Raw genomic sequence first — 11,495 nt, forward strand, 5'->3', positions numbered from 1 at the left:
GGCAGAGGTCGTGGGTTCTAATCCCAGCTCCGCCACTTAGCTATGTGACTTTGGGCGAGTCGCTTAACTCCTCTGAGCCTCAGTTCCCTCATCTGGAAAATGGGGATGAAGACTGTGAGCCCCATGTGGGACCATCTGATTACCTTGTATCTACCCCAGCGCTTAGAGCAGTGCTTGGCACAAAGTAAGCTCTTAACAGATACCATCGTTATTATTGTTAATGGGGTAGTTGGCATCACCCTCCAAACTTATAGTATGGGTTTCCAGCATCCCATCTTATTCATCTCTTGCTTAGAACAGTGCTTTGCACATAGTAAGCGCTTAGCAAATACCATTGTCATGAATAAAATTCTTCTAGGAAAGATTTCAGTGACCTGACAAATGGTGAAATAATGATAGTATTCATTAAGCACCTACCGTGGGTCAAACACCGTTCCAAGATCTGGGGTAGATAGGGGCTAATGAGGTTGGACAAAGTCAGTGTCCCGCAAGGGGCTCACAGTCTTAATCCCCATTTTACAGAGGAGGGAACTAAAGCCCAGTGAAGTTGAGTGACTTGCCCGAGGTCACACAGCAGACAAGTGCCGGAGCCGGGATTAGAACACAGCTTCTTCTGGCTCCCGGGCCCGTGCTCTAGCCACTAATCCGAATGGAAAAAATCCACTAACCAGCAATGGGGAGAATAAAAACGGTTTTTAAACGAGGGGAGATATTGAAAAATATTAGATGGCGCTCTTCTGGCTAGATCAAGCAAGGGTATTGCTTGAGCGCTTACTATGTGCAGAGCACTGAACTAAGTGGCATTTGGTAGGCGCTTACTATGTGCAAAGCACTGTTCTAAGTGCTGGGGAGGATACAAGGTCATCAGGTTGTCCCACGTGGGGGGCTCAGGCTTCATCCCCATTTTACAGTTGAGGGAACTGAGGCACAGAGAAGTGAAGTGCACGGGAGACTACGAAACCACAGAATTAAGTGGACACCTTCCTTGGCCATAGCAAGTTTACAGTTTTGAGGAACACAAGGTGGAGGCATGTGCCTTTGACTCACTGATCCAGCAGGCATCGGTACGCATCGAATGCTTACTGTGTGCAGAACATCTTGTTAATGAGGTGTACATCGCCCTTGATTCTATTTATTTGCTATTGTTTTAATATGTTCATCCCCTTGATTCTATTTATTGCCATTGTTCTTGTCTGTCCGTCTCCCCCGATTAGACTGTGAGCCCGTCAAAGGGCAGGGACTGGCTCTATCTGTTACCGATTTGTACATTCCAAGCGCTCAGTACAGTGCTCTGCACATAGCGCTCAATAAATACTATTGAATGAATGTACTGAGCACTTGGGAGACTAATGCAATGGAATTGGCAGACGCAATCCCTGCCTTCAAGAGAAGCAGCGTGCTTCTCATTCACACGCAGTGACCTTACGGTCTAGAAGGGGAGACGGACAGTAAAATCAGTGTCCAAACTAACTTGCATCTTCCCCAGTACTTTGAACAGTGCTTGGCACATAGTAAGTGCTTAACAAATACATAATAAGCACTTAGTACATGGAAAGTGCTTAACAAATATAATTACTATACACTAGAGTTGGTAAAGGCAGGTGGTGTCCTAAGCAGGGGAGACAGGAATTGAAATAAGTGACTGATAGGTGGTGCCTCTTGCCAACTCCCACCTGGTCCCCAGGGCGTTTTGACCCCAGACCCGTGGAGTGGTCCCGGCACTCCCCAGCCAGTTTTGGGAATTGGGGAAGAATCGGTGGCTTTATCTGGGACATCCCTTGCAAGGGGTCTGGGAGCGCTTTTGGTCCCCTGATTTCCTGCAGTGCGAGCCACATCTGTCCATTCCCCCGGGGCTCGGGCCCTCCAAGGCCGCCTCGAGGCCCACGGTGAGGCCTGCGTCGAAACCCGCAACGGAGGCGGGCCGAGCCCACGTCGAAGCCTCCATGGAGGCCTACCTCGAAGCCCAGACTGAAGAGGCCGAGGGAGCCTGCTGGGCTCCCCTGGGGGCGGGACCGAACCCCATTCTTGCCCCCTCAGGAACCCCTTCCCCGGCCTCCTTCCCGTCTCCCGCTTCGGAGGCGGGGGCTCGGGCCCCCGGACTCCCGTCTTACCTCGCTGGGGACGGGGAATGTGCCTACCAACTCTGTTTATCGTACTCTCCCTGGCGCTGAGTACAGTGCTCTGTGCACAGTAAGTGCTCAATAAGCACCACTGAGTGATTGATTGATTTCCCCCTCTCTAAACTGTAACCTAGTTATGGGCAGGGAACGACTCTGCCAACTTTATCATATTGTACTCTCAGTAAGTCAGTCGTATTTATTGAAAGCTTACTGTGTGCAGAGCACTGGGCTAAGCGCTTGGGAGACGACAAAAGTGCTGTGCACACAGTAAGCACTCAATGAGTGGCAGCGTGGATGAGTGGCTAGAGCCTGGGCTTGGGAGTCAGAAGGTCTTGGGTTCTATCCTGACTGCCACTTGTCAGCTGTGTGACTGTGGGCAAGTCACTTCACTTCTCTGCGCCTCAGTTCCCTCATCTGTAAAATGGGGATGAAGCCTGTGAGCCTCACGTGGGACAACCCGATTACCCTGAATCTCCCCCAGCGCTTAGAACAGTGCTCTGCACGTAGTAAGCGCTTAACAAATACCAACATTATTATCATAACCTTGAGCAAGGGCCCCAGCTCCCCCGGCCTCGCGGACGAGATGGAGGCGCCGAGCGCCCTCCAGCGGCGGCCGGAGGAACCGCGCGCCTCGGCGGAGGAGACGGGGGCGGCTCGCGCGCCCCCCGGCGGCGGCGGCCGGAGGTACAGCGCGCGCCCTCGCCGAAGGCTGGCAATGCGCAGGCGCCGGCCGGGGGAGCGCGCGCGGAGGACGGAAGCCGGCGCGGGTCAGGCGGCGCCCGGATGCTGCGCGGAGGCTGGGGGGCGCGCGCCGGCAGCGCGGCCATGCCCAAAAAAGTGAGCGGGAAAGGCGGGGGGAGGGGCGAGGGCGGGGGTGGTCACGGCCTAGGCCTGGGTTTGGGGGTGTGAAGGGGGGCCCACCTTTCCTTTCCCTTTCCTCCGGCGGTGGCATTTGCGGGGAAGCGGCGTGGCCTCGTGGCGAGAAGTCAGAAGGACCGGGGTTCTAATCCCTGTCGTGCCATTTCCCTGCCGCGTGGCCTCGGGCAAGAGAGGTTGCCCCTCCGGGCCTCAGTTTCCTCCTCGGTTACCTGGGGAGGTTCACGCGGGGCAGGGCCTGCGTCCAACAACATTGGCTTCTGTCGATTGAGCGCCTGCTGTGTGCAGAACACTGTGCTCAGCGCCTGGGAAACTACAATCCAGCACCAAAGAGAGGCGCTCGCTGCCCGCAGCGAGCTCGCGGGCTACAGGGGGGAGACAGACGTTAATGTAAATAAGTAAATTTATAGATAAATACATAAGAGAAGCCGCGTGGCTCAGTGGAAAAGACCCCGGGCTTGGGAGTCAGAGGTCGTGGGTTCTAGTCCCCACTCCGCCGCCTGTCGGCTGTGTGACCCTGGGCGAGTCACTTAACTTTTGTGGGTCTCAGTGACCTCATCTGTACAATGGGGATGAAGACTGTGAGCCTCAGGTGGGACAACCTGATTACCCTGTATCCACCCCAGCGCTTCCAACAGTGCTCTGCACATAATAACCGCTTAACAAATACCAACATTATTATTATTATTATTAAAGTGGGGATTGAGACTGTGAGCCCCACGTGGGACAACCTGATCACCTTGTATTCTCCCCCCAGCGCTTAGAACAGTGCTTTGCACATAGTAAGCGCTTAACAGATACCGTTATTATTATGATGGTAAGTGCTGCGGGGCAGAGAGAAGGGGAAGAGCAGAGGGAGCAAGTCAGGGTGACGCGGAAGGGAGTGGGAGAGGAGGAAAAGTGGGGCTTAGTCTGGGAAGGCCTCTTGGAGGAGATGGGCCTTAAATAAGGGGTGGTGGGAAAGAGGCGGAGGTGAGGAGGGAGGACGTGGGACAGGGGTCAAATGGCGGGACAGGGGAGAACGAGGCCCCGTGAGGAGGTTAGAGGCGGCAGAGGAGTGGAGTGTGCGGGCCGGGCTGGAGAAGGAGAGGAGGGAGGTGAGGTGGAAGGGGGCAAGGAGATGGAAAGCTTTGAAGCCAACAGTGAGGACTTTTTGCTTCATACGAAGGTTGATAGGCAACCACTGGAGGTTTTTGAGCAGGGGAGTGACATGCCCAGAGCATTTCTGTAGAAAGATAATGCGGGCAGCGGAGTGAAGAGTAAGACTGAAGCGGGGAGAGACGAGAGGTTGGGAGATCAGCAAGGAGGCTGATGCAGTCAGCCAGGCAGCACAGGATGACTGAGTGTACCAACATGGTAGCAGTTTGGATGGAGAGGAAAGGGTGGATCTTGGCGATGTCGTGAAGGTGAGAGAGGCAGGATTTGGTGACGGATTGGATGTGTGGGGTGAATGAGAGAGCGGAGTCAAGGGTGACACCGAGGTTTTGGGCTTGTAAGAAGGGAAGGATGGCGGTGTCGTCCTCAGTGATGGGAAAGTCAGGGAGAGGACAGGGTTTGGGAGGGAAGATAAGGAGCTCAGTCTTGGACATGGTGAGTTTGAGGTGGCGGGAGGACATCCAGGTGGAGATGGTCTGAAGGCAGGAGGAGATACCAGCCTGGAGGGAGGGAGAACAGGGGAGGAGATAGAGATTTGTGTGTCATCTACGTAGAGTTGATAGTTGAAACCGTGGGAGCGAATGAGTTCACCAAGGGAGTGAGTATAGATGGAGAACAGAAGGGGACCGAGAACTCACCCTGGAGGAACCCCTAGAGTTAGGGGATGGGAGGCGGAGGAGGAGCCTCACTATAAAACTCACACAAAGTCCTCACTGTGGGCTTGGAAGCTCTCCATCTGTTTGCCCCCTCTTACCTCATCTCCCTTCTATCTACAGCCCAGTCCACACACTCAGCTCCTCTGCCGCTCACCTCCTCACTGGGCCTCGTTCTCACTTGCCCCACCTTCGACCCCCGGCCCACGTCCTACCTCTGGCCTGGAATGCCCTCCCTCCTCGCATCCGCCAAACTACCTCAAACTACCCTTCAAAGCCCTACTGAAATCTCACCTCCTCCAGGAGGCCTTCCCAGACTGAGCCCCCCTTTTCCACTGCTCCTCCTCCCCTCCCCATCACCTTCCTCTGCTCTACCCCCTTCCCCACCCCGCAGCACTTGTGTGTATCTATGTACACATTTATTCTATTTATTTTATTAACGATGTTTATGTATCTATTTATATTGATGCCTACTTGTTTCACTGTCAACAAATCAGCGGTATTTATTGAGCGCTTACTGTGTGTACAGAGCACAGTACTACAGTGTAACGGAGTCGGTAGGCACGTTCCCTGCCCTCCAAGGGGCAGCCAATGCCTTTCCATGGCCCTCCTGGGGAGGTGAGGCAAGGCGGGGCGGGCGGGGGTTCCCCCAGGTCCACCAGGCTGAGGGGTGGCAGAGCGACTGAGGCCGGGCCCCGGTGACCTCTTCCCTCCTCTCCCCCGCCGCTCCAGGGGAAAGGTCCGGCCCGGGAGTCCCAGAAGCCCCAGAAGCCCCTGCCTCCCGCGGGCCCGGTTGGCGTCGACAAGAGCGGCGCCGTGACCATCGCCGTCCACGCCAAGCCCGGTGCCAAGCAGAACGCCGTGACAGGTAGGGAGGGCGGGTCCCTGCAGCCCCCGACCCAGCGGGGCAGGGAAAGGAGCCTGGGGCCCGCACCAAGTCACGATCCATCGGTGGCATTTATTGAGCGCTTACTATATGCGGAGCACTTGTACTAAGCTCAGCTTGGCCGATTCATTCGATTGCATTTAGTGAGCGCTTACTGTGTGCATGGCCCCATACTAAGTGTTTGGGAGAGGAACACTAAGCGGGCACATTCCCTGCCCACAATGAATTTGCAAGTCTAGAGGTGACTTCTCTGGGACTCAGTTTCCACATCTGTAAAATGGGGATTAAATCCCCATTCTCCCTCCCCCTCCGACTGAGAGCCCCAAGTGGGACGGGCCAAGTCCGATCTGATTATCCTCTATTTACCCTAGCACTTAACACAGTGCTCGGCCCCTCGTAACTGCTTGGTCTCAAACTCTCCTGAAGGGGTTTTGCCAGTCCATCTTCTTTCCAAGCCCAGTCCGGCATATTCCCCTTGGAATACCATGGTTTTGGGGAGGACCCTCTGTGTGGGAGAGGATGAATGCCGGTGGGAATGGATCAGTGGGGGTCAGGCTGGGAGGAAGCGTAGTAATACTAAAGAATAATGGTACTCGTTAAGCCCTTACTGTGTGTGACGCACTGTTCCAAGCACTGATACAAGTTCATGCCATATGGGACTCACACTCTTATCCCCATTTTCCAGATGAGAGAACTGAGGCCCAGAGAAGTGATGTGACTTACCCAAGGTCACACACAGCAGCATCCTCTGACTCCCAGGTCCATGCTCTATCCTCTAAGCCATGCTGCTTTCAGTTATCATCATCAATTATTATTATAAATGCACCCAAACTGGCACCCGGTTGAGAAGTAACATGACGGAGCAGAGCGCAGGCCTGGGAGTCAGGTCATGGGTTCCAATCCCAGCTCTGCCGCTTGTCTGCTGTGTGACCTTGGGTTTTGTTTTGGCTTTGCTTCTCTGTGCCTCAACTCCCTCATCTGCGGAATGGGGATTGAGACTGTGAGCCCCATGTGGGACAGGGACTGTGTCCAACTCAGCGTTTAGTACAGTGCCTGGCACATAGTAAGCGCTTAACAAATACTGTCATCATCATTATCCAGGGCCTTCTGTTCAGTCCATAGCACAGGCTCAGTCTTCAAGAGAGGCCACTGAGAAGGCCAGAAATTTAGAAAGCTACCATAGTTAGGGCGAGCGTGTGTTCACCGGTTAAGGGTAACCCAGGTTTTCTGTGTCCTGAATTGTCCGTGCCTTAATCCGCGGCCTGAGTGAGATGATGAACCTCGCGTGTCTGACAGCCAAGTGGTCCGTCTGTCGGTTGCAGATGTGAGCGTGGAGGCTGTGGGGGTGGCTATCGCAGCCCCCCCGTCTGAAGGGGAGGCCAACGCAGAGCTCTGTCGCTACCTCGCCAAGATCCTAGAGCTGAGGAAGAGCGACGTCGTTCTAGACAGGGTACGTGATCCCACTTGCTGTCTTCTCTTGGCTTTTGTGTTTTTTTTTCAAAGGGAAATAGTGTGGCCTAGTGACTGGAGTCTGGGCCTGGGAGTCAGGAGGACCTGGGTTCTATCCCACCCCCACCACTTACATGCTCTGTGCCCTTGGGCAAGTCACTTTGCTTCTCTGGGCCTCAGTGACCTCACCTATAAAATGGGGGTAAAGACTGTGAGCCCCATGAGGGATAAGGGACTGTGTCCAACCTGATTTTCTTGTATCTGCCCCTCAGCGCTTAGTTCAGTGTCTGGCACATAGTAAGTGCTGAAGAGAGACCACCACCACAACAATAATTATAACGTCTGTCTCCCTCTCCATAAGAGAAGGAAACAGACATTATTAATAAACACCACTAACAATCCCTGTTTGTGTTATATTGATATTTCTTTTTAAGAAGTAGTGTGGAAAAGTAAAAACCAAAGGGGAAAAGGAAATATACTCCAGTAAAGCCAATATAAATCATCACCTCTGTTCCTCCTCTGATTAGGCTTTGTGGGATTTAGTTTTTGATTGGGTCACACCTGTTTGGCTAACGCAAGAATTTTATTTTTTAATGGTATTTATTAAGCGCTTACTATGTGCTAGGCACTGTTCTAAGCACTGGGGTAGATCCAAGGTAATCAGGTCAGACATAGTCCCTGTCCAACATGGGGTTCCGTCTTAATCCCCCTTTTACAGAGGAGGTATCTGAGGCGAAGTGAAGTGACTGGCCCAAGGTCACACAGCAGAGAAGTGGCAGAGCCTGGAGTAGAAACCAGGTCCTTCTGATTCCCAGGTCTGGGCTCTAGCCAGCCACTAGGCAGTGCTTTTTTGGCCCTATGTAGTCAGTCATTCATATTTATTGAGCGCTTACAGTGTACAGAGCATTGGACTCAGTACTTGAAAGAGACATGCATTCCTCGCCCACAACGAGACAAGAAGACAGACATTAGTTGCACCCCACTGTTGATGTACAGATGAATTTGCTAATTTACAACTTGGAATTTCAATTTAGTTTGGTTGTGGGTTTTTTTTGCATCGGAAATGTTTTCCCTCTAATTTCAAAGTTTCAATTTTCTGGTATTACTGTGTCGCTAGGGTGAGCTTTCCAAGTTATGAGTAGAAAGTTGCCAATGGTCCTTGGGAAGCGTCTTTGCTGTGGGGGAGGAAGTCTTTTGAAGTGATTTTAAACACCAGCAGTAGTGGGAGTATTTTGTAAGTGCTTTCCATCTACAAAACACTGTATGGAATGCTGGGAAAGAGCCTACAGTTTGGGCATCAGACACAAACCCTGTTCATTGAGGGGCTCACAATCGATCAAATAGTTCCTGTTTCATTTCAATCCATCACATTTAATAATTACGGTATGTGTTAAGCGCTTACTATGTGCAAAGCACTGTTCTAAGCATTGGGGTTGATACAAGGTAATCAGGTTGTAGGGCTCACAGTCTTAATCCCCATTTTAACAGATGAGGTAACTGAGGCACAGAGAAGTTAAGTGATTTGCCCAGAGTCACACAGCTGATAAGTGGCAGAGCAGGGATTAGAACCCATGACCTCTGACTTCCAAGCCCATACTCTTTCCACTAAGCCACGCTGCTTATTTTGCGTGGAGCACTGTAGATCACTAATCCCATTCCTCAAGGGGCTCACAATCAATGAAAGAGGTCCGGAGATACTGTTTAAGATGGATCAATCATATTTATTGAGCCTTTACTGTGTGCCGAGCTCTGTAAATCACCAACCTTCCTCCCTGAGGAGAGATGCAGCATGGCCTAGTGCAGGACCTGGATTCTAATTCCAGCTCTGCCCCATGATTGCCGTGTAACCTCGGGCAAGTCGCTTCTCTTCTCTGGGACTCAGTTTCCTCATTTCTATAGTGGAGATGAAGAGTATGAGCCCCACATGGAACTTGGGCTGCGTCCACCCCAACGTGTATCTCCCCCCAGTCCTTAGAACAGTCCCTGGCACAGAAGAAGCCCTTAACAAATACTGCAAGAAATGTGTCTATTATTGTATCGCAGTCTCCCATGCGCTTAGTACAGTGCTCTGCACACAGTAAGCGCTCAATAAATACAAATGAATGAAATACCATAAAAAAGGAATCGTTCCCTTAGTTCCTCTTTAAGATTATCAATAAGACATTTTTCTCCAGGATTCATTTTAGGACCCAGTTTGCATTTAGTACAAGGTTGAAATTGAGGATTCCCAGTTTTTATTAAATACAAACTAGATCATAAAATGAATCCTGGAGAAAAATGTTTCGATCCACAAGGAGTGGCCCCTGTTTTATCCAAGACATCGAGTCACTTTAAAGGTGATTAGTCGGGAAAAACCGTGGGGAGGATTTGGGGTCGGGGCGGGAGCACACAGAAGCAGCTGGACCCTTAGGGCTGGTTAGGGAGAGTTTGGGGAACCTTTTCCCTTCCGGTAACCATTCTCACCTCCAAGTTTTGGAGTCCCCCCCACCTTTGTCGTGGACTTCAAAGTCATCATCTGCCTTTTCCGTAATCCAGTATTTTATTTCCCTTTCTACCCAGGGTGGTAAATCTCGTGAAAAAGTCATAAAGATTCTGTCATCCACCACCCCAGATGAGATTTTGGCAAAACTGAAAAAACAGACAGAGACCACGTGAGACGAAAAAGGCGACACATGGACATTTTCCTTGGAGGAAATTATTTCTGGACAGAAGAAGGTTCTTCCAGAAATCAAAGGCCAATAACGTCATCTTGGCTCAGGAGAAACAAAGGAGCAGAGAACACTGGGTATGTCCTGAGGTATTTAAGGTCAAAATCCGGGCAACCCACTGCTTCCTGTGGCCTACAGCTATCCATCAGTTGTCTTCAAACCATTCAGCCCCTCAGAAACCTTAAGAACTGTGTTTTGGTTTTTTCTCCCCCCCTGCAAATGTGGGGCAATAAACAAGGCTGTAAGACCACGCCCCAATGTTGGCCACAATTGTATGTGAGTACAAGTGGTAAACAGAACTAAAGTTTCCAAGACTGGAGCTGTAGACTTGTGTTAAAATTAAATCCTGTGTATATGTACTGCGGCAGCTTTCTGGCAGTGTCACCATCTCTAATCCCTGGGCCTCAGTTCCCTCGTGTGGGGGAATGAAGTGTGTGAGTTCCAAGTGAGACAGGAACTGTGTCCATCTTTGAATAGCTTGTCGTCTACCCCAGCCCTTAGAACAGTGCTTGATATATAGTAAGTGCTTAACAAATACCATCATCATCATCTTCATCTCCTCCTGCCTGATATATTCGGGATCTGGACCATCAGAGCCAGTGGGCAGGGCAAAGGGGCGACTTGTAAAGCCATCTGCACTCCAAAACAGGCACCTCGCTACCCCCATAAATGTAGCTCTGAGGACCAGGGCCACCACACCATGGGGCTGAGAGAGAGGTGAGCCTTGGGCCAGGTAGGAGGGGGAAGCTAGGGTTTCGTCCCCAGCGCTAGCAGAACCAGCCCGGTAATAATGATGATAATAACAGCAGTATTTTTAAAGCGCTTATTATATGCCAGGCACTGTACTAACTGGTAGGGAAGATACAGGCTGGTCATGTTGAAACACTGTCCAGGTCCTACCTGGAGCACACAGTCTTCATCCCCATTCAATCTGTCAGCAGACTGAGGCAGCTGAGGCCCAGAGAAGTGAAGTGACTTACCCAAGGTCACGCAGGAGCAGACAAGATGAGAACCCAGGTCCTTGTGACTCTCAGGCCCAGGCTCTAGCCACCGTGCCGCTCTGTTTCCGGTCAGGGGCAGAAATCAAATCCTGGGCACTGGAGCTACAGACGGACAGCACTGGCTGTGAGGGAGGTGAGGATGAAAGGAAATGGAAAGAAGGTGGTAGGAAGTAGGAGTGAAGGGAGAAGAAATGTGGAGGGGAGAGAGAATGGTTGGGGTCTTCCGGGGCCCAGCTGGAGGAGGACAAGGAGAAAGGAAGGGAGCGGGGGGAGACGAGGAGGAGACCAACGCAAGAAATCCTCATCAGTCCGATGGCCCCGAAACGTGCTTCTCGGGAACGGAGAGAACAGGATCGTCGGAAACAACTCGTGCAACTACTGTGTTTATTTAAAGAGAACAGTCTATGCTACCGGGTGGATGAATAAAACGAGTAACGTAAAATAGATCTAAGTTATCATTGCTACAAAAATAGAGGACAAGCCAAAATACTGAATTAAATTTTACATACTAGAAGGAAGGTCAGGACGTACAATAGAGGCTGAAATAGAACTTGTACAGCGTTACATCTAACTTCGATCCCCTCTGCAGCGGGCTTTTATCATTTGAAAGTTAATAGGAAGTCTTGTGTACTTAAAAGAAAATGCCC

General features: G+C 51.3%; 1 protein-coding gene across 1 annotated transcript; it reads left to right on the forward strand.

Annotated features, from left to right (window-relative positions):
- The first annotated feature begins 2,882 nt into the window (after positions 1-2,882).
- Positions 2,883-11,290, forward strand: C5H15orf40 (chromosome 5 C15orf40 homolog). The gene is made up of 4 exons (XM_029064504.2): positions 2,883-2,957; positions 5,537-5,672; positions 7,013-7,140; positions 9,699-11,290. Exons 1-4 carry the CDS (start codon positions 2,904-2,906, stop codon positions 9,792-9,794), a joined length of 414 nt encoding a protein of 137 aa, XP_028920337.1. The 5' UTR covers positions 2,883-2,903; the 3' UTR covers positions 9,795-11,290.
- The last annotated feature ends 205 nt before the right edge of the window (positions 11,291-11,495 follow it).

This window comes from Ornithorhynchus anatinus, chromosome 5 (genome assembly GCF_004115215.2).
Source record: "Ornithorhynchus anatinus isolate Pmale09 chromosome 5, mOrnAna1.pri.v4, whole genome shotgun sequence".
Lineage (NCBI taxonomy): Eukaryota > Metazoa > Chordata > Mammalia > Monotremata > Ornithorhynchidae > Ornithorhynchus > Ornithorhynchus anatinus.